Genomic DNA, 27,267 nt, shown 5'->3' with positions numbered 1-27,267 from the left:
CTCACTGGACTTGATGGATATTTTTTGCCTGCACTTTCTTCATCACTTTCCGCTGTTCTTCTCATTATCGTCTTTTTATTCCCACTAAATGCACTTTCCACTACCTTTGCCAATATTTTTCCATTCTTACTCAGCGCACACACCGGACTCATAACAAGAGGAGAGGAACAGGAACTGCTTGCAGACCCAGTACAGTTGTGCACAACTTCAGACCAAATGCAATCTTTCACAAGATGAGAGCACAACGGAAGGAATGGGTTAAAGATTTCCGTCCACCGTGCTAACACAGGAAAATGAATCGTCTATAGCCAGTTACACTTCAGACAGACCAGGATACTGTGGATATCATCAAGCTTTTGCTCCTTTCTTGGAGTTTCTCGGGAGGTTTCTTGTTGTTTGGCAGCCACCATGCTTCCTTTCCTCACAAAGAGCGTCCCCCTAATCTTCCACCTCTTCCTAAATCTCAGTTTGTGTCTAATGGGCTGGACACACGGTAAGTAAAATACATTATATTCTGATTCTGAAATTCCAATGAGACCGTCTTTGTGAACTTTTGTGTCTTTATAGGAAAAAAAAAGTTTTAACAAGAAATAAGCCAGCTGACTGAGTTGCTGACTAATTGTGGAGTTATTTTATAACTATGAGTCACTTCTTCTGCTCATCTGAGACTTCAGTCACTTCATGCTATGCACTCAGTGTGGCTTACTGAAACAAGAGTAAAACGTACACAGATACAGATATCAGGCATACCAGTGACTAAAGCTGGGATACTTTTACAGTTGAATTCATTTGCCTTTGTGAGTAGAATTAAACCTGGGAAAGCTGTAATTGTTTGTTGCCCTTTGGGAGCTATAACCTGAGAAACATGTTCACTGATTGACTGCAGTTTTCTGTTTGAGAGAAAACTACCATTACACAGCAGGTATATTCATTAGTGCTCCAAATGAAGCATCATAAATTGGATTTTGGGATGTATTTGGATCGTTCTCAAGCTGCTCAATGTGATCAGCATCAATGTGACACTAGGTTTAACCTCCTAAGACCCAAACTCTTCCACAGCATGCATTTTTAATTTCTCTTTGATCTTTGGGCATATCGATGAATGTAAAAACAAAATTACCTATTTTTTTTTTACCTAATTTTTGTTTCTAAGAAAAATGAGAGCCACATATGAGGATATTTGTTTAAAATTTCGATAGAACAGTAGCAGTATAATGTTCTCGTAAGTGGATATCAGGCCCTTGTAGAGCAAAATTTAGTATTTTGGTCAAAATGTGATGGCCACATATGTGGATGCCAGGTCCTAGGAGGTTAAACAAGGGCAAACTGAGATTTGGTGTACACACACTGTATACTCGTATAGCCCTGTTTGATTTTGATGTTTTTTACCTGCTGTAAAAGATCAATATGGTGCCATTCCGTCATGTGATATGTTCTTGGAAGTTTGATCTGCCTCATCAGACGATATTTGAAAGGGACTTGTTGGTACTGTTGACTATTTTTCTACAATCACAAACACATAATTTACGATTACTTATTTTACTTATGCTGAGGTTTCCACTGGCAGCTCTTAGATTTAAAATCTAAATATTTTCCTTTTCCTTCACAGCCCTGAGGGGAGACAACTGCCCGAGCTCTCAGTGGAACGTGATGTGTCGCCCGTGTTGTGAGTACCACCTGATCCAGTGTCGGTGTCCATCAAAAGGCACAAGGGTAGGCTACACTGTTCCCTGCTGCCGCAATGTCCTGGATGAATGTGACCCCTGTATTGTTCATCCAGGTAAATTCTTGTCCTTTTCTGTTTTTTCTAAACAAAACATATTACATGATATATTGTTGTGAAAAAATATCAGAGCTGTTGTGGTATACTGCAAATGACTAGGAGTTCCAATTTATCTTAAAAAATGTTTTCGATTATTACTTTTTGCTCTGCCGTTGTCTCTCTCCAGGCTGCAGTCTATTTGAGAATTGTAAAACCTGCAACAATGGAACATGGAGAGCTAATGATGACTTCTTCGTGAATGGGAAGTATTGTACTGAGTGCCGTCAAGGCTGGAGTGGAGGGGATTGTAAAAGTGAGTAAGTGCTTTAATGAAGTATTCCTGTGAGGCCTGACCAAGCTACAGAAATGTCTAATATTATGAATCATATTCTTAAATGTGATTGCTGATAGGAAAACAGAGATCATGCAAAGCCTACATTATGAAGTGAAAATGAACAGATAAGTGCAGTGCTGATCTTTTTTTACAATCCCAGGTTGTTTTTCTCTAAGGGATTTTCATTTTATGTCACATTTGCCAGTGTAGTGTCTTATATTTAGTCAAAAATATTGGGATGCTATGTAAAATGTAAATCAAAACAGAATGCAATAATGTGTCCTCTCATGAATCCACACTTTATTCACGATAGAAGACATCAAATATTTAAACTTTGATGAGTTATTATTTCACAAAAGTGATTAGCACATTTTGAAATGTTGGGATGGGGCCACAAAAGGCTGGAAAAGTAACTGGTTCTAAAAAGAAATACTTGGAGATGTGCTATATAATTAGTTAGTTTAATTGTCTACAGGTCAGTAACATGACTCTGTATGAAGACAGCATCCCTGACAGAGTCTGTACTCTCACTTTTTTATACTTATCTGTATAAAAAGGGCATCTTAAAGAGGCAGAGTTTCTCAGAAGTTGAAATGGGCAGAGGTTCACCAGTCTGCAAAAACTTTAATCTGCAAATTTTGGAACAATTTCAAAATAATGTTGCTCATTGTAAAATTGTAAAGAGTCAGAAGATCCCATTCAAAGATTCAGGGAATCTGGAGAAATCTTTGTGCATAAGATATAAGATCAAGAAGTTAATATTGCATGCCTGTGATCTTCTGGCCCCCAGCAGTAGTGCATTAAAAACACACAACAGGAACACTTCCGGAAATCAAAGTTCACTGTGCCAACTGCAGATACAGGTTAAAGACATATGTGAAGATGATCCCAGCTTCTCTGAATCAAAGCACATTTAAAATAGACAGTGGAAAACTTCACAGACACAGTGGAAAACTGTTCTGTGGTCAGATGAATCTAAATTTGAGATTCTTTTAGGAAAACATGGACGCTGTTATCCTCTGGGTTAAAGAAGAGTGGGACCATCCGGCTTGTTTGCAGTGCTCAGTTGAATACACTGCATACAAACTGTATACATACCTGAAGACTTTACATAAATTCATTCAAATAACTCTAAAAATACTAAAAAGAACTATCACAACCAATAAAGAAATAACTAAGACACAAACTGACTTAATTATTTTCTTTATTGGCCAAAGGGCTCCATTCTCTGTGACTGTGATAAGATGTGCACCAGGATACCAGTTATGAGCACTAACCCAGTAAATCATATTCATGATCTGACATTTACATGGAACAGTGAGGCAGAGAAGTCCTATTATTCATCCCCCTGCATACATGATAAGTAGCTAACACTATTTACTACAACAGAAGTACAAATACATGCAATCATATTAAGAGACAGACAGCTGCTCTGCGAATAATGCCAAGCAGAAACATGTGCATAATGATATTTCATCTCACCGCTTCTATTTCTTCTTTGGACTAAGATGAAAACAATCCTCAATTCTCCTTTTTTGTTACTCAGAGCCCAGTTTTTGTGGAAGAAGCTGTGTACAGGATGCTGAATAGCACTGTGCAGCACACACACACACACACACACACACACACACACACACACACACACACACACACACACTGACAGACCCTGGCCTTAGTTACAATTCATTAGAGTTGATGCTGACAGTGCTCGTTGCCACAAATGCAACAATTCTGCTGAAAGGCAGGTAAAACAAAAAATGTAAAAGTGACTTATGACTGAATAACAGGCGTCCATCCATCCATCCATGCATCCATTCTTATCCGCTTATCCTTATCAGGGTTGTGGTGAGGAGGCGTTAGGGTGCTGCAGTCTATCCAAGTTGTCATAGGACGAGAGGCGGGGTACACCCTGGACAGGTCGCCAGTCTGTCGCAGGGCTAATAACCTTGAGACCTTGTCCTTTTAGTAAACTACTTTATTAAATTAATTAAATTACTTAATACATGTCTCCAAGGAACATAAGAACCTTTGTTTTTGTCTGAGATGCTGGTACCCTATGACATCCTGTGGCTCAGAGTGTTGTGTAAAGGGAAGAAAACATCAAGAGGAAACATCACCACCATTTAATGTAAAATAAATATCTTTAGCATCTCCAAAGTATGTACAGTTCATGTATGCAGCAAAGGATATACGGGAAAAGCTGTTTAATAATCAGATCTATGGTTAAGAATTTTCAAAATGACACAACCTTCGTTGCAATACACATTATGGACATTTGGTGGCGACAGTGCTTTTTATTGGTTTGCCTACAACTGTATGCAGCCTAGTGTCTACTTAGAGCTCAAGTTCACAAAAAGAATAAAAAGATGGATGAATACTACTTTAAAAAATATATATATATACACAACTACAGATACAGATACAACAACAACCACCACGTAATAATTTAGACCAACTGTAGTGTGAGACTCAGTGCAACATGAAGCTGATATTAGTGCAAAGTAAAAAAGTTTACTTAGTTGCCACTCCTATTCTCTCACATGGTACTTTTTCCATTCTCTACATTTAATGGCGTTGGGGAAATTGCCACTCAGGTGTTATTCTGTCATGTTCTAACATTCTGAGTTACACAAAAGAAGACATTTGGACATTGGGCAATCTCTCTCTTACACAGGCTTTTTACAGAATGTTCTACACAGGCTGACCAACTCCTTGAATAGACTGAATGATCTTATTCTGGGATATTTTTTTAAAATTCTAAACAACCCCATTCCCTTAGCGAAGACTGGTCAACATCAATTCAACATGGCTTTAGTATCTCGTCTTTCTTTTTCTTAACAGCATTAATAGCAGCATGATGATGATAATCAGAACCATCCGAATCCCCCCCGCACACACACACGCACATATATGTATATTTCTTTTTCCTTTTTTTTTTGGTATTATCTGCCCTCTTACACAGCATGTCAAATTATGGGGCTTAGCTTGCAACAGTCAAAATGCTCAGTGCCACTGAGATAAGTACACATTTAATGGGTATAAGTATAAGTAATTATAGTTCTCTTGTTGGTAGCATGTGGAGGCATCATTCAGCGAGCTCAGGGTCACATAGCCCTGGAGAGTTACCCAACAAATGCTCGATGTGAATGGATAGTGCAAATGGAGAGGGGAAGCAGTATCCAGCTCAGGTAGGTAACTTTTCCAAAGATCTGATATGAAAATCATTCAACACTGAAGGCACATGATTTGATCAAAGAGAAAAGATTTAGTTAAGTCTCTATTTGAAAGGCTCAGAAGGGATCAATGTGAGCTCAGGTAATAAAGAACTGCTGAGCTGCAGATGATACAGGAGAGAGTCAAGCAATCTGGCGGTTGCAATTGACTGTGTTGGAATAATAAAAGAGCTGGAGATGAGCGTACTTTAGAGTGAGGACATTCTTGGGTTCAAAGCAGGGTAACAGTTACAAAACAAATGGTATCATTTTGTTTGTTTGGGAAAATAATGTACTTTTCAGTAAAAATACATAGTAGAACATTAACATAAGATATAGAAATTTCTTTCAAATCTATACTTTGGATTGCCGTTAACTAGTATAACTCATTCATCCCGCTTTATATCTGTCCTGTTAACGTGCTATACATCAGACTTGGCATGGGGATTAACTCACATCAGGTGACAAACATCATTTCTGTATTGTTTTGCTGCAGATTTTCACTGCTGAGTTTGGAGTCTGACCACAGCTGTCGTTACGATTACGTCGAGGTCCGTGATGGTGACAGCCTGACTTCTCCTGTGATTGGTCGGTTTTGTGGGGATCAGTTACCTCCTCCAATAAAAAGCTCCGGGAACTTCCTACACATTCTCTTCACCTCTGATGGCTATAATAACTTTGATGGCTTTGTTCTTACATTTCAGAAAATTTCAGGTAGGTATTAATCATAAGCAATGTGAATGCATACACACTGCCGCAGGACAGACAATATAACACAAACACTTAACATTATAATGCAGCGTAATACAATTGGTCACAATAATGTTTTAAAGCCTGTCCATGGAGGCAGACTGGATTTATATTGGATTACATTACATTACGATACGTGGCCTTTTATTTTGTTATCACGGTATATGAGTCAGCGTATGTTCTGTGTGAAGGGTTTTTTTCCTCTATGTAATCCACATACAAAACAAACAATACAAATGTGTTAGGCTCAGTGTGCACACAGGCAGTTAACAAATTAGAGAAAAAGCATTTTTTATTATAATTAGAGGGAAGAGTTACAGCAGACCTGTACAAAGCTGTTAGGACTGATAGCGTCTATTTTATGATATACATATAACAAATACATGGCACTATTCATGTATTTTGTTTCTATGCAGCACATTTCGTCGACGTACCTTTACTTTCACTCTTCATCTGTGTCTGTGCAGCCTCCTTCATAGGGCAGTGATGTGAGACGGACAGTCAATGACACAGATTTATCATACCTGCTCCTCTCTGCCCCATTTACCGCCTTTAAAGCAAATCATGCATCTAACTTCAGTCCCATTTATACAGTCTTTTCCCTCATTGGGCATCAACTGTGGTTTCCTAATCCCAACATATCAAAGCACCACGGCATGAATGAGAGTTATGGCAGTCTTCAGTAATAATTCTGTTGGAAAAAAATAGAGGGACGTATCCAGAGAATGATTTAAGATTTTTTTTCATGTATGCAGAAGATGCCCTATTATTAGTAATAATCTCTAGTGCAACATTGAGCTTCATAGTCCTACAAGATCTATCTATATATCTATTAGGGGTGCAACGCTACACAAAATTCACGGTTCGGTTCGATACTTTGGTGTCACGGTTCGATATTTTTTCGATACAAAAAAAATGTTCATGCCTTTTTAATTTGTCATTTATTAAAATTGTAATATATATATTTTAACTCAAAAGTACAGTTTTTAAATTTAATGTTGCTGAAACAAAAGTAATTAAAAAAATAAATATATCTCAGGGCTCTCAAAATTTCAAAATCCCTGGTAGCCCTTCGGGCAGGGACTCTTCAGTTTTTGGTAGCCCAAAATAAATTTAAGTAGCCCGAATAAAAAAGAGAGCAATTTTTTGATTGATGTTTTGTTTCCTGTTTTGTTTCCTTTACAATAAAATACATTAAAGTATAATATTGTAAAGGAAACAAAACATTAATCAAAAAATTGTTGAAAAACAAATTACAACATTGTATAAAAATTACAATCATCAACTCAAATACAGTGGGGCAAGAAAGTATTTAGTCAGCCACCGATTGTGCAAGTTCCCCCACTTAAAATGATGACAGAGGTCAGTAATTTGCACCAGAGGTACACTTCAACTGTGAGAGACAGAATGTGAAAAAAAAATCCATGAATTCACATGGTAGGATTTGTAAAGAATTTATTCGTAAATCAGGGTGGAAAATAAGTATTTGGTCAATAACAAAAATACAACTCAATACTTTGTAACATAACCTTTGTTGGCAATAACAGAGGTCAAACGTTTACTATAGGTCTTTACCAGGTTTGCACACACAGTAGCTGGTATTTTGGCCCATTCCTCCATGCAGATCTTCTCGAGAGCAGTGATGTTTTGGGGCTGTCGCCGAGCAACACGGACTTTCAACTCCCGCCACAGATTTTCTATGGGGTTGAGGTCTGGAGACTGGCTAGGCCACTCCAGGACTTTCAAATGCTTCTTACGGAGCCACTCCTTTGTTGCCCGGGCGGTGTGTTTTGGATCATTGTCATGTTGGAAGACCCAGCCTCGTTTCATCTTCAAAGTTCTCACTGATGGAAGGAGGTTTTGGCTCAAAATCTCACGATACATGGCCCCATTCATTCTGTCCTTAACACGGATCAGTCGTCCTGTCCCCTTGGCAGAAAAACAGCCCCATAGCATGATGTTTCCACCCCCATGCTTCACAGTAGGTATGGTGTTCTTGGGATGCAACTCAGTATTCTTCTTCCTCCAAACACGACGAGTTGAGTTTATACCAAAAAGTTCTACTTTGGTTTCATCTGACCACATGACATTCTCCCAATCCTCTGCTGTATCATCCATGTGCTCTCTGGCAAACTTCAGACGGGCCTGGACATGCACTGGCTTCAGCAGCGGAACACGTCTGGCACTGCGGGATTTGATTCCCTGCCGTTGTAGTGTGTTACTGATGGTGACCTTTGTTACTTTGGTCCCAGCTCTCTGCAGGTCATTCACCAGGTCCCCCCGTGTGGTTCTGGGATCTTTGCTCACCGTTCTCATGATCATTTTGACCCCACGGGATGAGATCTTGCGTGGAGCCCCAGATCGAGGGAAATTATTAGCGGTCTTGTATGTCTTCCATTTTTTGATGATTGCTCCCACAGTTGATTTTTTCACACCAAGCTGCTTGCCTATTGTAGATTCACTCTTCCCAGTCTGGTGCAGGTCTACAATACTTTTCCTGGTGTCCTTCGAAAGCTCTTTGGTCTTGGCCATGGCGGAGTTTGGAGTCTGACTGTTTGAGGCTGTGGACAGGTGTCTTTTATACAGATGATGAGTTCAAACAGGTGCCATTCATACAGGTAACGAGTGGGGGACAGAAAAGCTTCTTACAGAAGACGTTACAGGTCTGTGAGAGCCAGAGATTTTCCTTGTTTGAGGTGACCAAATACTTATTTTCCACCCTAATTTACGAATAAATTCTTTACAAATCCTACCATGTGGATTCATGGATTTTTTTTTCACATTCTGTCTCTCACAGTTGAAGTGTACCTCTGGTGCAAATTACTGACCTCTGTCATCATTTTAAGTGGGGGAACTTGCACAATCGGTGGCTGACTAAATACTTTTTTGCCCCACTGTACTTGGTTCTAATTGAACAGAAATTTCTATGAACTTGTAAGAACTGTGTAGGACATGAATCAGTCTGTGTCAGATCCTGAATTTGAAATTTCCACTGAAGTCACGGGTAAGAGGCAAGTGGAACCAAGAACTACGCCATTTGCTTTTTGAAGTTTGCAAAGACTGCTAAATTGTGCCAGTGGTAGTTCACTCTTTGCAACATAGTACGCTGTTCTAAACAGATTTTTCAGGTTTATTTTTAGTATGTTATTTGCAATTGGTGTTTGTTCTGGGAAAGATATTGCAGACTGAGCAATAATGCATTTCTTGCATTTCTCATGGGTTCTAATGGGGGCCTTTCTTAAAATGACTGGTCCCAGTAACAAAGGCGCTTGTCGACTCAGAAATCGAGAGAAAACCAACAACACACCCGGCAGAACATTATGTTATTTACACGGGTGCACATAAGTGGTTCGCATGTGCGCATTCGCTGTCAAAATAAAAGACGCGCACCAGATAAGAAGTTGCAACGCGCGTTTGCGTCCATTTAAAAGGCCCTGTTTTGTCCGCTAGAGTGGGATTTTCACGGCACATTCTGCACCACATCTCTGTGCGTTCATCATTTGTTTGAAGCCAGCTCACCTCCTGCAACCACTTTTCCGAGAATACGCGCTTCTTTTGTGGTTCGGACTCCTTCTGACATTTGTTTGGAGGTGGAGGAACACCAAAGTAATTGCTTAAAGGAGCTTGCTTCTTCGACATCTTTAAGAGTTCTAAACAAATGTCTGTCCTCCTCCAGAAAATCTTATGTATGCAAACACGCGTTGCAACTTCATATCTTGTGCGCGTATTTTTTATTTTATTTTGACAGCGAATGCGCACCTGCAAACAGTTATGTGCAGCCCTGGTTATTTAGCTCGTCATATTGCAGCCACAGAAATTCTTTTGTCCAAGAAACCATAAAGCTGCACTTTCTTTTTGCCTTATAGTCTGATTTGTCCTAACTTTTCTGTTTTGTGGTAAGCTTTTCTTTGGCTGTCACTTCTTCACCCTGACCTGTCTTATTTGGCTCAGCAGAACTAAAATATATATCCTGCTGCTTTTACACACACACACACACACACACACACACACATAACGGTCAGCGATTCTCTGCGCGATCAACCTCTCACATGTTTAAGCTTGCTGCGGGAGATTTCACTTGTCATGTTTGCATAGTAAGCTAACGATTGATAAGACGATGTCAGAGGAATTGGTGCGCAAATTATCATCACTCACCAATCAGTGCTGTCGCTCTCTATACACAGTTTGCGCAATTGCAAAGTGAAAGCAAAAAACAAGCGCAAATTCAAACGCGATTTCAATATGTCACATATTGACAGTGGCTCACCGATGCCAATGACATAATTACCCAGCTACATTTCCGAAAGAATGCAAAAGCATTGACATATATTTTTCCTTCCTACAATAGCCCGACGGGCAGGGCAGAGATAGATTTTGGTAGCCCGACTGGAAAAATCACTAGCCCCGGGACGTCGGGCTAGCGATTTTGCAAGCCCTGTATCTGATTGAGGAATCACTCATCTTTGGAAAAGAGAGTTTATTACAGAGAAATGGCTCTTTCCAAAATAAAAGCTATACTATACGCTTCTTCTGGGCTATATTCTCAGCAGCATATTGTAGCGGGTCAGGGCTGTTCGGGGTTCTGTTTGTACAGTTATGTTTTGTTTATGTTGCCATAGTGACGGGTGACGCCCTCTCGCTGCAACGGTGTGTCCTTCCGGGGTCAGAGGGCGCCCTGTGTGTTGTTGTTGTTGTTGCTGTGCGGTTGCCGCGCTGAGCAGTTAGCTAGCGGCAGTGTTCTTCTGCAGATGTCAATAAACGGCTGTGCTCCCTGGCTAGCTCACGGGAAGCAAGACCAAACGACACCTCCGTCTCCTCGTTGTCTGAGCTCACCACATTGGTGTCAGAAGTGGGATGATGGTGGCACCCCATGTTCTGACCCGAGTGCGCCAAAAGAAGGCACCTGGACATTTGCAGGACTTTTTGTGGGGTAATGGGGTCGTCAAGGACGACTGACCCCTTAAGTGGGGGCTATGTAGCGGGTCAGGGCTGTTCGGGGTTCTGTTTGTACAGTTATGTTTTGTTTATCTTGCCATAGTGACAGGTGACGCCCTCTCACTGCGACGGTGTGTCCTTCCGGGGTCAGAGGGCGCCCTGTGTGCTGTTGTTGTGTGGTTGCTGCGCTGAGCAGGGGTCCGTTCTTCGTACCTTGCTAAGTAAGTTAGCTGGATTTGATTGTTGACGATTTCGCCTGATCTTGGATCGTTCGGTTCTCCGAAGCTCATCCGGGACTTGCTGTCATAGCAACAGATCCGTAAGCATAAACCTGCTCGGGAGCAGGTTTACTTTATGTAAACAGGATTAGATCGCGGCCACTCAGGTATGTCCGCTTCATGTATACGAAAGCAACAGCAATATTTTACCACTGTTTTACCATAAATAAATAGTATCAATGTAACTAAAGATAATGCAGTATTTGATTCTTTTATTGATTCCATACAGATACATACAGGTCATTTCCTAAAAAAAGGGAAATGTACTATTAATCATTCTATTTCATGTATTTGATTATTACAGATGTAATTCATATTTTAGAGTAGTAATAGTAAATTACTTCGTGTAATCAGGATGAGAGACCATGGCTATAAAAGTGAAGGTGGATTTGGGAAGTCTGTCGCAGCCATGTCCTGTCCGTATACGCGAGCCACCCATTGTGGAAGGTGCAAGATTGATATGGAGAGTTCTCAGAATTCAGCGTATATTGCGGGATAGACAGGATCCTTTAGCTCAGCGCGACAGTGTGCTCATAGAGAGATATCGATTTTCCCGTGAGGGTATTATTTACTTAACCAACTTGTTGACGAGGGGGTGCAGAACCACCACCTGTCTTTTTTTGCTCTGCCCTTTTCTTGGTTGCTGTTATAAACAAACAAACAGTTTATTTCAGGGTCTCTTTTCAAGAGACTAAAAGCAATATAAGTGATAAATATTACCATTCTGTAGGATATTCTTATATTTCACGTTTACTTGTTCCCATGTTCTGGTGGGTCCTGTCGTGGCTCTAATGTGAAAGAGGATATAATATAATATAATATAATATAATATAATATAATATAATATAATATAATATGATATAATATAATATAATATAATATAATATAATATAATAAATTTACCCTACCGCCTACTGGTGTTGGCCAGAGGGGCCGATGGCGCGATATGGCAGCCTGGCTTCTGTCAGTCTGCCCCAGAGCAGCTGTGGCTACAACCGTAGCTGCTTCCACCAGTGTGTGAATGTGAGAGTGAATGAATAGTGTTATTGTAAAGCGCTTTGGGTGCCTTGAAAAGCGCTATATAAATCCAATCCATTATTATTATTATTATTATTATTATTATTATTATTATTATTATTAATAAATTACGAGTTTAATTTGTCAGCAACTTTCTGCCAGCCCTCTCTCCTTGCTTTTGCAGCCTTTGCAGTGTTCCCTTGCGTTTTAATTAAACTGAAACTCCTGAAATCCCTCAATCAAGAGTTCTTGCTCTGCTGCCGAAAAATGCTGAGCGCGTTCCTTCGACATTTTCGCCGACCAATCAAAGGGTTGCCGATCAATGTTTCTACTATCGATGCGTAGCCCCTGTTAAGCCACCCAGTGATCTCACATTACTTCATCCAGCTATACTAATCGTCAACAACAGGTGTGTTCGGAGAACCGGAATAGCGAGCTCAAAGTTAGCGCGATGATTTGATCTTGGATGTGTCATTTGATCTTGGATGTAGTAAGCAAGGTACGAAGAACGGACCCCAGTTAGCTAGCGGCAGTGTTCTTCTGCAGATGTCAATAAACGGCTGTGCTCCCTAGCTAGCTCACGGGAAGCAAGACCAAACGATACCTCTGTCTCCACCTTGTCTGAGCTCGCCACAATATTAAACATATCAGGTCTCCATAAGGAGAATCATGTGCTAACGGCTGTCTAAATGACTCGGGTAAAGTTTGTAGCATGCATGCTTGTTGTTTTTGTCTGCTTCCACTTGTCTTTGCACTAGGATGATGTCGGCGTAAATGTGCAGTCATATTCGTTGTGTTCCCACTAGTGCTGTCAGCGTTAATCTCGTTGAAATGACGTTAACGCCACAACACGGCAAATCTCCGTTAACGAGCTACCCCTGATCGCCCCGTGCGTGGGGCTAGACGGCCAACACGTTAACAAGCTAACTGCGCTAACACACTAGTTCCCACCCATGTAATTGAGCATTGCGTGGCACATCCAACATACTGTTTTACTTTAGTCCATGACGCGCTTACCTTCAGGGTCATACGTCACATGAAAACCAAAATAATTCCAAACGCCAGATCTGAATGAGGGTGGGGAAGGTTCAATTTGTCATGTTGCAAGGAGAGCTTAACTTCTGTCTCGCTAGCTTGCCCTGCGCTCTTCCTTCTGACGATGCTGTCTGTGTTGAGTGCTCAGTGGATCTGCGTTCGACAGTGCAGCCTAGGCGGAGTAGTCGAACGCAGATTCACTGAGCGCTCAACACAGACAGCATTGTCAGAAGGAAAGTTGATAAAATAAATTACAAATTTTGTATTGTTCGATACATATGCGTACCGAACCGAAAGCACTGTATCGAACGGTTCAATATCGATACGAGTATCGTTGCACCCCTACTATCTATCTATCTATCTATCTATCTATCTATCTATCTATCTATCTATCTATCTATCTATCTGTCTGTCTGTCTAAGAGATTTACACAGATAGATACTATCGATAGATATAAGTTACTTTAGCTGTTTATATTATGTCAATATAATAATGTGCACCCTTATAAATGTTATGTTTATTGGTTATTCAGTGTTATCTTTCATTTATCACAGTCAGAAAATTTCTTTACAGTGTCAGCCATCAAGAATGTGGCATGCGCAGCACCAGACAAACCAGTGAATGGATACCTGCTGCCTGTATATGGTCCAGAAGAGGAGCTCATATTGGTAAACTACCGGTGCCATCCACCTTTCAGGCTGATTGGCATGCAGCAGAGGACCTGTCTACCTAATGGCACATGGAGTGGCACTGCTCCCTCATGTGTAAAAGGTTTTTCTTGTGTGTTTTAACTCCTCCCATGGTGCTTGTTGTGTTCTGTTATAGTGTTTGCACACTATTATTGACAGTTAGGAAATACATTTTTCTCTCTTTTGTCTCAACTGCATACAGGTCCAACAAGCCTGGTCCGGTGCGCTCCTCCACCCAAACTGCTCCACGGATATCACAGACCTGCTCTTGACTCAGCTGGAGGTGCTGAGACAATTGAGTTTTTCTGTAAAACCTCCTACATTTTAAGTGGAAACCACCAGAGTACCTGTCTCTCTAATGGATCCTGGAGTAGCAGGTCACCAAAGTGTGTTAGAGGTAATAGTTTTCAAAAAAAAAAAGGAAGAAAGATTTAGGTTGTAGCTGCTTTTCCTCCTCGTTGTTACATGAGGAAAAAAAAATAGAGTATAGAGTATTACATTGTAATATATTGTAAACTGGGAAGTTTATAAAGAAAGATTAGACATTCTTATGTGTTTGTCACTACAGTATTTAAGTCCCTGATATTTTTAAGCAGAATCATTTACATACACATCTACTTATTGTTGCCACCTGCTTGATTTACCTTCACAGTCTGTCGAGAGCCCAGAGTTTCTGAACTTGTACGGCAAAGTGTTGTGAAGCCACACCTATTGCTAAGGTAATGTTATATGTGTGTATGTATGAGTTTTGCACACCTAAAGTTATTATTTTGGATTTTTTTATGTTACTTTGTCATTATACAAATTGCTGTGATGGTTTTACTTTGTGAGGAAAAAAACTGAACAATCCGACAGACTTTCCTCTTCCCTGTTCTTTGATTTGATAGCAGTGACAGCAGTTTATGTAGCTATCTGGTGTATTGCCCTGACACATCTTTGAATTTTGCTCATATTCATGCCATGGGTGCTTCAAAGACCAGAATCGCGCACTTAAGTGCAGCATATTCAAAAAAAGCAATGTAGCATGCATGTGAAAGAAGAAGTCATTTATGCCCCTTATTGTGTCCCAGATGCTAAGCACTAGTAGAACTTGAAGCAAACATAGGTTATTCTCTTCTTGGTTTTATGATTGAGTAAATCCACACATTGAAAATGAAATGTCATTTAGCTCTAAAACAAAATAAGAAAGGACATGAGTGGGAGCACATTGGTAGAATTTGGAGGCTCAAAAAATATTGGAAATATCAGTTTGTAAACAATGAATAAGCAAATCTGTATATGGGTAAATAAAAGATAAACAAGATGTATGTATATGTATAAAAACTCACAATGCTTATCACACTGAAAAGATGAGCTTTAAAGGCAAACTATCTCTTTCTTTTAGACAGCGTTCAGACCAGACTCACCTCTCATCCAGATACAGCGTGGATGATTTGTTGTCCGCTGGCTTTATTCCACTAACATCCGGTGGATTGTCCAGAGAGAAAAATGATGACACCTCTTTGGCTGAGATACCTCGAGGTTTTCACCCAGTTTACACTAGCATCGACTACAAGTGTGCTTCACCTCTCTATCAAAACAAAGGAAGCTCTCGACGCACCTGTCTGAAGACTGGAAGGTGGAGTGGGCACTATGTTTCCTGCTCACCAGGTGAGATCAGCAAAAGTTTACGCTTGGCTTGTTAAGTGAAATCTCTCTTAAAAAACAGAGAAATATAAAACACCATATTGGTACATTGCACAGACACAAATACCAGCTAACTCGTGCTTATGGAGATGATACTTTTAGCTGCAAAGGGTCACCAAAGCAGGTGGAGCCACATGTTTGATTTTGCACATGCTTTTATGCTGAGTGCCCTTCCTGAAGCAACAATCTGATTTATCCTGGTTTTGGGCTGGTACAGTACCAGGAGTATGTTAGCCTGTGTCTCCTCCTGGTCTCAAACCAGGGATCTTTTGCATGCAAGACAAATGTGTACTTTTGTACTTCTGTGTACAGAAAAAGTATTAGTTTCACTGACTACAAGTGAGGAATAGACTCATCTGACAGGCTGTTAGTTACATATAGTTAACCAGTTTTAACCACACATTACCCGTTAGCCTTTCCTCATAATATCAAGTTTTTTTGCAACAAAGATGGTGATGGTGGAAACACTCATCTTGAGGCTTCATAACATGATTCCAAAAACAAATGGTAGGAATTTGGTGGGTTTTTTAAAAAGCCAACCTAAAGTGGTCATTTGAGGAACTGCACTTTTTGGCTTTATTTTTCTTCTTGACCAATACATTCCAGCGTTGTTAGCAAATTTCAGAAGTATATTCTTAAGTAAGCTAAATTGATGTGTGAACTTAGCTCTTACACCTGAAAGATTGTAGTTTGACTAAAACGAAATAATGATGATCTGTTTGAGTTCAGAAGCAACCTACCGCAGATATTAGATTCATTCTGTAACATTTATATTGCAATTTTGTGACTCTTCTGCAGTTACACGACACTTTTAAATGAATCATCTTGGTCACAGTGACATCTTATTAAGAAAAAAATTACGCAGACTTATTTTGATTTTGAAGTAATTCTTTGACATTTCTGGAAGTCAACTGATCATCATTCTTACCTGTCTGTCTGTTTTTAAGGGCTAGATTCTAATTTTAAAGCCACTTTCACATCTGCACTGTAAAATTTAATACGTTTCTGTTCTTTGTCCTCTCTGATGTCACAGTTTGTGGCAAATTTGACGCTTTCAGCAGACACAACCTCTCCGACGCTCAGTGGCCGTGGCACGCAGCCATTTATATCCGCTCACCACCTGATCACACTGTGAGCACCTACACGTCCCCTGGAAGGATCATAACAGACCAGCAGGGGGCCTCAGAGGAGTCCACATTCTGGTTCCTGGCCTGCAGTGGAGCTCTTGTCGCCCAGCATAGAGTCCTGGTGGTGGCTCAGTGTGTGGTAGACAAGAACAAGCAGCAGCACATTCAGCCTGAACATGTGAAGGTTGTCATAGGCAAGCAATACCATACACCCAGGGATGTGTTGAAAAGCCAGCACCACCTGAGGGTAAAGTCCCATATGCATGACAACTTTTTACTGTTTAAACTTGCCTAAACAATGCAGTCTAAATGGATGAGCATGTAATATGCAAATAAAAAATATTCATTAATGCCTTTTTATATCAGTAAATCCTTTGCAGGTCAGGTTATATGGCAAATGGTCATCTCACTTTCACCCCACATTAAACCTAGAAGCCACCATTTGGCCTGAAAATGACCAAACAGTGCTCATAAATATGTGGTCTTACATTAGTTTTTTCTTTTTTTGTAAGTCATAAAGTGCAGAAATGCTTATAAATTCTGCAGCACAACAGTTGATAAAAAAAAAAGAAAAATCAGTCTTAATTAAATTGAAGTTATTTTTTGGATATATATTTGTTTGTAAAGGTATAAAGTGGATAAGGTGCATATTTGATATGCACTTAAAGCTTACATGGAATGCAGCTATATTTTCTTTGGTTCTGCACATCTTGCATGCATATAATCTAATCTTGATGTGTATTCCAAAAACAACAAAACTTGGCATGCAACTCAGTAGTCTAACTTCCAATTCTCCCTCATCTTCTCTTTCTGCCCCAGCAGGTTTCAGAGATAGTAGTCCATCCAAATTTTTTCTCCTCACCAGACTCTGATGTGGCTGTGCTTAAGCTAAAAGACAAGGCCAAGATCAGAGAGCGCGTGTTGCCTGTGTGTCTACCCAAAACGCAAGGAGGGGAGGTGACTGCGCAGGAGGCTTACACCGCGAGGTGGATTTTACCAAGCAATCCGAGGCACCTGGGCCACTCTGCAACCTTGAGCCTGACAAAACTTGTTGAGCTGACTGATGTTACTCATTGTGAAAGAGATTTTGCTCAAGGAGGGGCACATACCACAGCGATCAGTGACAATTCATTGTGTGTCATTAGCAAACCGTCCAGTCCTCAGAGCGCCTGCCCAATTGTTATTCCAGGCATCACAACCATGCCAGCTGTGTTTTCATCCACAAGGGCTGTCTTGTCAGGTCACGAGGATACTCACCGAGCCTCTAGTGCAGGCTGGCAGCTGCTTGGTTTAGAGAGAGCAACATCTTTTGAGAAAAACAACTGCAACCAACCGAGTTACACAGTTCACACACAAATTGCAAACTTTCAAGACTGGATAGAGCAACATGTGAAATAGGTGCTTTTGGTACAATCTTATAAAAGGCAGAATTTCAGCAATGTTAATAATTAAATCTGAGTTCTGTATATTTCAGTGCTGCTAATTATGCAAAACAAACTAAACTAAACTGGTTTTAAGCACCTAATGCATACCTACTTCCTATACTACCATGTGATCGTTAGAACTCTATTATGTGTTTGCACCTGCAGCGATCACTCCCATATAAAACACATCCTCATGCTTCTAAGAATAAATTGCTGTAATAAAAAAGACAGACAACTGTTGACCTATTTATTCTCAAAACACGGGTAGTTATGTAATTATTGACATCTAAAACATTAGTTCCAAGCAGTTATTGTTTTGTTTTTTAGTAAAGCTAGTTGATTTATAAAGTATATTGTGTGAAACATGTAACATGCTTTTCTACAATATAAATTTCACAATATGCATTAAAAATGTGTATTTCTGCATCATTTAACTTTTTGCCATTTCAAGTAAACTTTAATTGTGTTATATTTACAATCTATTTACAACTAGGAAATGAATTGTGTTTAAATAATTGTATCACACAATTTGACACAAAAACCATCTGCAAAGAACCTTGTGAGTACTTTTGACCAGCATTTAAATTGAATCTCATATCTCAAAGCTCATCCAGTGCTTTCTTGACTACTTTCACTTACTTTTCACATTTGGCAGTCCTCCCATCTTCATCTGGTCCAGAACATACCCAGTAGGCTGCTAACAAAAACTAACATCACTGTCTTCCAGTGAAATTCAAAATTCATTTTTATTTTTCATTAATTACAAACAAATATACAGTAAACCTGCTGAGACCCAATTCCACCTATCAGCCTCTCTGAATATGGGTCTTTTAACTGTTCCATGCTCTTATTTTATAACCATTGGCCACCACATTTTTAAGGTTGTAGCTGCATCTGCACACAGATTGAGCCTTCCTACCCTATCAAGGTGGCTGAATCTGTGTTTTGTTTGCTGATAACTCTTTTTTTTCTAGGTTTTTCTTAATCTTTCACCCAATATTCTTGGCTGTTTTTCACATCTAATGTGTGGAAGTGTGTGACAGGAAGGAGTGTATGATATATGCTCGTGTTTTTATACGTTTTGACACGTATGAGCACTTTTTCAAACACACTGCTCCAAAAATAAAGTTATTGTTATTGTTATTATCATTATTTTATTATTATTATTTTTATTGCACATTGTTTCAGTCATTATAAAGTACTTTAGAATTATTTCAATTGCAAATGAAATAGTTAGCCTATATTAACTTATCAGGAACAAACTGACTGGCAGCTAGGACTGGGCCATATCATACCGTTCACGGTAATACCAGTATAATGTTGGGCAACAATAAGAAAATAAAATATCACGATAGAATATGGGTAAAATGCGCAGGGCCTTTGTTTTCATATGCACATGGCAGAAAAAGCATGGTGATGATGGAGAACAAGAAGGGAGAAAGCGAATCGTTGAATGAAACAGATGAACCACAATTGGTTTGTAAAACTTCAGTGGTGTGGCACTGGTTTGGCTTTCGTCTGTCAGATAAACAACAAAGCACTATTTTTGGTAGAGCATGCTAGCGGGCCGTCGTTATTATTGTGTTTTTTGGAAAATACGGCACACTTAAAATCAATCCTTTGATTTTTCTGAAAATCGACAGTGCCCCCTATAATCCTGTGTGCCTTATGTATGAATTCTGGTTGTGTTTACTGACCTCGAAATAATTTTATGTCGTACACGGCGCACGAAAATCTGTCAAATGTTTTAGTACGACTTTGCTAAGCTAGGAACCCGCACCGCTTGATGGATTGTCGGAGCATTACGGCTATCGTAGGCAGGAGCCTCTGCGGAGTGATACGTACTGTGCTTCAACATAGTATTACCGTATTACGTGTGTATAACCTCTTTTTAAGTTTTGCGGATATTATACGTGGTTATGCTGAGGATATGTCGGCCAATTTCCACTGGAAATGCCTTTTGGTTAAACTGTCAGCAAGGAATTTGCATTTGCACTGTAAACTTTTTATATAACTTTAATGCACTTAAAAAACAGCTGCTTGTTTAAGTGAAAATACATTGATGGTTTTTTTTTGCACTAATAAAGTTGTGGAGTTGTAAAGTGTTTTGTCTAGTGTCAATTATATCGTCAGTTATATCGTTATTGCAAATTTTCAAATGTATATCGTGATAAATATTTTTGGTCATATCGCCCAGCTCCACTGGCAGGCATAAAAAATTGAATAATAGAATGATGTACTTGGGAGAAATGACAAAAGGCATACCTTCAGGCTGTGTTGATACCAGAGGCAGAGAGGGTTAAGATACTTTCTGATGTTTAAATAGTATTATTTGACTGTCACAGGTAAGAATATTGGCGCCTTTGGTTATAGTGTAGCGTATAATCATGCTATTGGCATTATCACTGACAAAAAAGAAATTGCTATTATTATTATTTTTTGTAATTCACAGATCATTTTAAGAAAATGTTTCTCTCGATCAAACTCTAGAGTCTGTCTCAAAACTCAAATGGACTTGACCGTCACAAATCAGGAGTTTGAAATAAGAGCTACTTCAATACGTCTCTCAAAGCAAAAGAGCCCAGTTACAATCTCCACCCTGTTGTTCGCTCTCTTCACCCAAGTAAAGTTTGACAAGTTACTGAATCTCTGCCAACTTAAGGCTCAATACCTCTGACCATCTTAAAGATGAGTGTAGCTGTGCAAATAGGCGTTTGTTTGCTTTTTTTTCGTAGCTGAAATTTAGTAACGTCATCATTATCAGTACTTGAAAATACACTGAGAAACAATTCCCTGAATTTGCACTTATTTACAATCTGTGCATGTGTCCAGATGCATGGAAGCACACTGTGTGCGCATGTATCTGTCACAGCACATACGCTATGAGCAGTGCCTGTGTGTCTGCAGCATGTTGGCATGTAAGGTTATGCATTCGTGAGTTTCTCTGCAAGACCGTCCAACATGTGCTGTCATTGAGAAACACACTGAGAGGATTTGCTAAACTTAGCTCTTACTCCTGAGACACAGACATCCGCTGTGCTCTCTACAGCTTTGTGCAGGACACCTTTCAGGCTGGCCAATTAAACAGTGAGCAGCACAGTAGTTGGTCTCTGCAACTTACAGGGAGAACTGCAAGAATTAAAGCAACTGCTGGCCGTCTTATTTATGGTTGCAGTTCTGATCTTGAGATACCAGAGAAAATGCAATATTCTTATTTATAATGCCTTAGACAGTAACGCATAAAAGAATCTACTGCTCATTCAGAAATTGTCGAGAAACCCACCCTACTCAACAACAAATATTGCAAATGCACTCATAGCCCCTTCTCTTATTATTTACATTTAACTGGAAACCTTGAGTTTTGCAATGTCACAGGTCTCCCAAGGTTTCCATTTTACTGTATGATGTCATGAGGCTAAAAATGGGTGGAAAGTCTGCTCTTCTGTTACTCTTTAGAAGAGAGAACACCACAGCCACACCTGAGAGGAGGTACTGACCTCTAATCTCAAATCCACAGCCCTCTGTGCGTGCATCAGTGCGCTCACTGTGCATGTGCAGGGTGTTTGTTTAGCTTGCTTGGATTTCCATACCTTAGAGTAGGTGGATCCCGCTGAAGCAGCTACCTTTTCTCCAAAGAATCTTGATGCTGCTTCAGTTTTAAAGAAATTTACAAGGAAGCTGAGCAGGAAAGGCGATAAATGTATCAAGGAGAAGACTTCCACAGGTGAGCACTTTACATCTAAGGAAGAGGAGAGGTGAATAACAACACCCTCCTTTGTTTTACAGGAAATTTTCATAGGCATATAACTGGAAAGCAGGTTTGTGTACAAGTCACTACATATGGAGTCCACTCAAGGTCAGGAAAAGTTCTTTTTTGGTCACAGTGAGGTAAGCTGTCTGTAACTATTTGGCAAGAAAAATCTGCAAACTGTTTTTTTTTTTAGTGCTGTGACAGAGTCCTAGGTATACTTTAAATGTAATGTTTGGTGCTTGGTTGTATTCCCACATCTGCTCTTAGGGCAATTGTTTGTTGTAGGTCAGCAGTGGATACTGACAAAGTGCCTAGCCAGTGAAAATCATCCATCCACAAAGACTTGAATTAAGCCACAAACAAATATCCTTTTAAAAGACAAAATGAATCACTTACATCTCACATCTGAAGAGAGGAACAAATCATAATGCATTTTATGTAGCTGACAGTTTCTTAGAGGAATGCAAAACTGCTTGCTTTTGGCCAACTGTGCATTATTAAAGATTTGTTGCTCTGTGCGATTGACTCCCACCACATTCTTCAACTGGAGACAGGGCTGCAAGGGGATGACGTTCAGAAGGATATCCCAAAGGGCTACACTGCAAATCCCACTTCTATTTTTAGTTTAATTTTAAAAAAGTGTTTTTTTAAATTCTTCTGTCAGGGAGTGTAAGCTAATAAGGGTGACGAAGCAGTAGTGGGCCCTGGTCAAAAGTGCTGTAGAATAGTCTGGTTTAAAATATTTATCAACTTTTTTTTTTTTAGTATATTACCATTGGAGGGAGGGAAATGTGGCTGCTGCTGTTACAGCTTTAACTAAACTGTTCTTCATTCAGGTTAAGTTTAAGAAGTAGTGGTTTAGGTTTAAATGTGCCCTTTGTCTTCTGCACTCAAGGCCACAAAGTGTGTTTAAACATGATGCCAGGGGTTGCTCAACAAGCATCCAAATGTGATGAGTTTGGAGTCAGACCCATCTCACTATTGCCAAGACCTGGTTTACTGCACCAACGCCTACGCAGAATATGCTGAAATATCTTGGGCACATCTCTGAGATGCCAGTGCCTTTAACAAAGTGGCAGTATTTGATTAAATATGAAAATACGCTGAAATACATAAAAATCCTCCAACTGGTGCAACAGAAGACTTGGACGCAGTCATGCAAATACCTTAAATTCTGCACACAGTGCCCATTTATGTTGGGTCCTGGCAGACTGGAGCCTTCATATATGCAGCTTAAAATGTCCCCCTGTCCTGGGTTTGGTTTTATCCAGTTTCTTCTAGTTTTCTGGCATAGTTAAAAGACATGGAAGTCTGGCTGGCAGCTTTAAATTGTAAAGGTAGGTCTAAATGTGAGCATGAATGGCTGTCTGTCTCTATAAATCAGCCCTGTGACTGACTGCCAAACCTGTCCAGGGTGGCTTCAGTAGTTTCGATGGCTGTTATACATTAGTTTCTATTAGTTTTTAATATTCATTTGTTTTAGTATTATTAAAGGACTCTCTATTGGCTGGCAGCCCTTGTAAATGCCATGACATTTACAGGTAAAAGATCAAGCTGAAGATACAACTGTCAGGGATTTCCTGTCTGGGACTACATGTCCAAGCACATTCGAGCTGAAGCAGATTGCAAAACACTCTACATTATTAAAACCATTCAGAGTAGCGACTTCCTGTTTCTTAACGCTGTGTGTGAAATTTTCAAGAAAGATTTAAGTAGCCTTTGATACCAAGTAGTATTATTATAATCACTGAGAACTTCATCATCTTTTTCCTATAGGTGACGCTCAGCTACTGTATATTTAAACCTAACTAAAGTTCCACAGATGCAAAAGGATCAGAGCTTCATCTCTCATTTCTTTGCTACGATATGGGGATGCTTCGGATGAGCATCTGCAGAAGTTACTGACTTACTAAAAAACAATAGCAAAGAAAAGCGAGCTGGTTATGAAACAATAATCTGTTTTTAATCATTTCATAAATGGGTAGAATTACCTTCTCTACTCTACAATTAAATCAATACCTCCTCTAAGTCTTTCGCCTAGTTAAAATCTTTTTGGTGGCTTAAAATTCCAACTCTTCCATTTGTCTATTCAGGACCCCAGGCATAAGGGAAACTGTTAACCTTTAAAAGTGCAATTACTCTCAGTAGGCACAGAGAGTACAGGAAGGCTGAAAAGCACCAAGAGGAACTTTGACATGTGCCATACTATAATTTACAGATGCAAACACTCATTTTAGATTTTTTTCCCCAGTTTTCTATAAGTGAGCTTCAGTTGTGCAGTTGGTAGCAGATGTTGAAATGATTTTAAAAGACCAGATGCGATACTGAAAATGTCATCACTGTCTATAAAACACGTCACACCGGTGCAGCGTGGGAAGAGGTGTAAGTCATTTTCATCAGCTCCTAAATTCATGATGCCTCCTTATTAAAAAAAAAGCACAAAACAAAACCTGACACATGGTATGCTTATGATTTTGGAGCTAATGAATGGGTTGTTTATTATCAGTGCCAGTTGCATCTAGTGCCAGACTACACACTTTCAGCATCTGAATGCAAAGTGACAAAAAAAAATAATATCAGTCTTCTTGTCCAACGCCTGGTAGAACAGGAAAGAAGCGCATGTGCATAATTTAGCTTTATTTTGCCTGAGTTTGTGCGATGAGGGAAAAGTGGACTTTGTGAAACGAGTCTGAGTAGAAACAGCATTTCCTCCTCTGCTTCTCATTCTGAAGTGGAGAGCATGATGGCAGAGCCAGTCAAGAGCCCCTTATCCGATCTGAAATGTTTTAATTGTACATCTCCTGCATAAGTAAGAGCAATTAACTCTCATAATCAGGAGCTGGAGTAAAGCCCTGGCTCGGATCCAACTGAAATCCTGCTCTTACGAGACACGTGTCATTAAAATCATCACTGAAATATGATCATCAGTCGTAGTGGTAAATCATGATTGCAATCCATACTTATGCAAAGCATGATGGGCTGCTGTTAGCCAGTGACAACACTCACTCTATATGACATTTAGCTTGTTGCAGTTTGGAGGCATATACATGTCTTTGTTAAAAAAAACAACAAATAATAAATAAATCATCAAGTCCATCAGTCATGAACTATCATGAACTGATTTAAGTTATTATTTTTATTTATTTATTTATTTACAACACATATTTTAAACAAGATGGATTTCTCAGATGTCATGTTTTGCGATATTAAGTGAACATTTTGCATAGACTATCTCTGGTTTGCTCTCTACACAGAATCTCTTGATAAAAGTATTTGCAGGATGTGAGCAGACGTGACTGATTGGCGGTGTCTATACACTAAAGTCTCGTGCTGCTGTTATATCTTTGAAGTGTCAAAGCTATTTTTCAGAACACCGTGGTGACTGTTTTGTGTGTGTTATTAGTTTGAAAATGCTCAGAATACAAATGAGTGGTCAAGGCAAAACCATACACAATAGTAAAGGAAAATTCAAAGGACAAATAAAAAACATAACTTACTTCATTACTTCTTCTTGGTGCATAAAAGAAATAAAGTGCTTTGATTTAGTATTCCTCTGACTCTCTGAATAGAACAGATTCTGCATATCTATCTCGGACATTGCAATGTGATTCAGTAAAAATGCCATCTGTCTCGATGAGACATTTAGTCTTTTGCTATTTGTACAGGACTTTATTTTCTTCCAAGAAGAAAAAAGAAAAAAAATCCTACTGAAATTACTCATTTTCACTTAATGTGTGTTTTGTAGAAATAAGCACTACAGTAAAGTTGTATTCCTTTGACCTTGTAGCATTTACAAAGAAAAAAAGAGGCAATTATTCCTCCTTTCTTAATTTGCTTAAAATATGTCCCGTAAATATGAGAACATACTAGCAGGGGTCCTATTATAAGTTGTGTAGCAATGACTTTGGTTTTAGTTAAAAGCATACTTTATTCGCATCCACCCATCCTCATCAGAGTCGCAGGGAGGCAGGAGCCTATCCCAGTTACTATAGGGTGAGAGGTGGGGTACACCCTGGACAGGTCACCAAGCTGACGCAGGGCTAACCCAGAAAGATAGACAGCCATTCACACCTATGGGCATGTTTAGAATCCTCGATTAAGCTAATGCCACTAACTGCATGTCTTTGGACTGTGGGAGTTAATTACTCAGAGAGGACCACGCAAACATGGGGAGAACATGCAAGCTCTACACAAAAACACCCTGGCCAGGTGGTGGAGTTGACCTCAGGACCTTCTTGCTTTGAGGCAACAGTGCTAATCGCTGCAACCACCAGCCACCGTGCTGCCACCATGCTTTATCCATAATACCCATTCAACCAAACTTTAAGAGTGATTGGGGTGAAAAATAAATAAATACAGACTGTTTGCTGATGTAATTGTCTACTTTTTGATCAGATCTGCTACTGTTAGCCTGACTGAACAGTGAAATTGGGATCCATGACAAAGTATATACCCATGATCTCACACTTCATCACTTGATGATGAACCAACTTGGTGTTCTGCTCGGACCTTAAACTTCAATTCACCACCTAAGCCTGCATGTTCCATGCAGACTCCAGAAAAAAACATAAAAAGAGCATTCATGCATCTTGTGTTGCACATTTGCAACTGAATATAAATACTCCAAAGCTCATTGTGCCATTCGTTCTCTGGCCCATTAGCGACAACAACAATTACTGTTAAACCCTAACCCACAGTTCCTGGGCTTTGATTTATCCTCTTCAGTTATATGCACAATAGCTACCTGATTAACTAATGAACATTAAACCAATAAGGAAACCATTTGATAGTAATTCTCTTACAAGCTGTGCACACCATTCTATTGCTTTATTTTCATCAGATTAAAAGAAACAGCTGTTCTAAATTTTACGCACTTGATGTTATTGCTCATCAAACAATAAGTTGTTCAGTTAAACATTTATTCAATTATAAAATGGCCATTTGGTTTACTGAATTTGTCTTTAGATAGCTGAGGTCAGCACAAATATAGTTTGCACATCTGAATGCAAATAGTAGACACTTGGAATTGCTTGAATTTTAACGTGCATGTCATTAAATTGCAAAACCAAATATTACAATTAAAAATAAAATCAGACTTGTGGTTATTTGCGGTGAAATTCAGCGTCTGCACTGCAAACTGCAGTCAGGAGTGATTGCAAATGTAAGAATGGCTGGTATTTGTGTAGATTGGAAGGGGCAGTAGTAGTTGTGATAAGGGTGGGGCTTGGTGTTCTTAGCTTGCTCTTTTTTATAATTAGTGAGTGTTA

General features: G+C 39.5%; 2 protein-coding genes across 3 annotated transcripts in view; both read left to right on the top strand.

Annotated features, from left to right (window-relative positions):
• Window positions 1-91: 91 nt before the first annotated feature.
• On the top strand, window positions 92-18,683 carry pamr1a (peptidase domain containing associated with muscle regeneration 1a). Of its 2 annotated transcripts, XM_086294248.1 has the most exons (11): window positions 92-493; window positions 1,610-1,780; window positions 1,950-2,075; window positions 5,170-5,284; window positions 5,805-6,022; window positions 13,897-14,094; window positions 14,215-14,409; window positions 14,665-14,731; window positions 15,397-15,662; window positions 16,732-17,072; window positions 17,648-18,683. In XM_086294248.1, the coding sequence occupies exons 1-11, from the start codon at window positions 409-411 to the stop codon at window positions 18,221-18,223; spliced, it is 2,358 nt and encodes a 785-aa protein (XP_086150374.1). In that variant the 5' UTR covers window positions 92-408; the 3' UTR covers window positions 18,224-18,683. The 2 variants fall into 2 exon arrangements, with proteins under 2 accessions (XP_086150374.1, XP_086150381.1); XM_086294255.1 differs by lacking the exon at window positions 92-493 and having other exon boundaries at window positions 1,648-1,780; window positions 1,950-2,079.
• Window positions 18,684-21,798: 3,115 nt separating this feature from the next.
• The window catches only part of LOC147339390 (excitatory amino acid transporter 2-like), a 34,056-nt gene continuing 28,587 nt past the window's right edge, over window positions 21,799-27,267 (top strand). Inside the window, exon 1 of the mRNA XM_086294221.1 lies at window positions 21,799-21,973. Within this exon, the coding sequence (XP_086150347.1) occupies window positions 21,948-21,973 (26 nt within the window). The 5' untranslated portion in view covers window positions 21,799-21,947. The remainder of the gene's footprint in view (window positions 21,974-27,267) is intronic.

Source organism: Aulonocara sp. 'chitande type north' Nkhata Bay, linkage group LG1 (assembly GCF_057382095.1).
Source record: "Aulonocara sp. 'chitande type north' Nkhata Bay isolate Kocher_YH1m ecotype deep benthic linkage group LG1, A_spYH_male_GT1.1, whole genome shotgun sequence".
In the NCBI taxonomy this organism is placed as follows: domain Eukaryota; kingdom Metazoa; phylum Chordata; class Actinopteri; order Cichliformes; family Cichlidae; genus Aulonocara; species Aulonocara sp. 'chitande type north' Nkhata Bay.
The sequence above is the reverse complement of the archived record's forward strand: the minus strand, read 5'-3'. Positions and strand labels throughout refer to the sequence as shown.

Bases quoted from the DNA above. Each gene is read 5' to 3' on its own strand.
- pamr1a (XM_086294248.1), top strand. From the start codon at position 409: ATGCTTCCTTTCCTCACAAAGAGCGTCCCCCTAATCTTCCACCTCTTC. The intron at 5,285-5,804 runs GTAGGTAACTTT...GTTTTGCTGCAG, and splicing joins GGAAGCAGTATCCAGCTCAG to ATTTTCACTGCTGAGTTTGG. The intron at 14,410-14,664 runs GTAATAGTTTTC...TTACCTTCACAG, and splicing joins GTCACCAAAGTGTGTTAGAG to TCTGTCGAGAGCCCAGAGTT.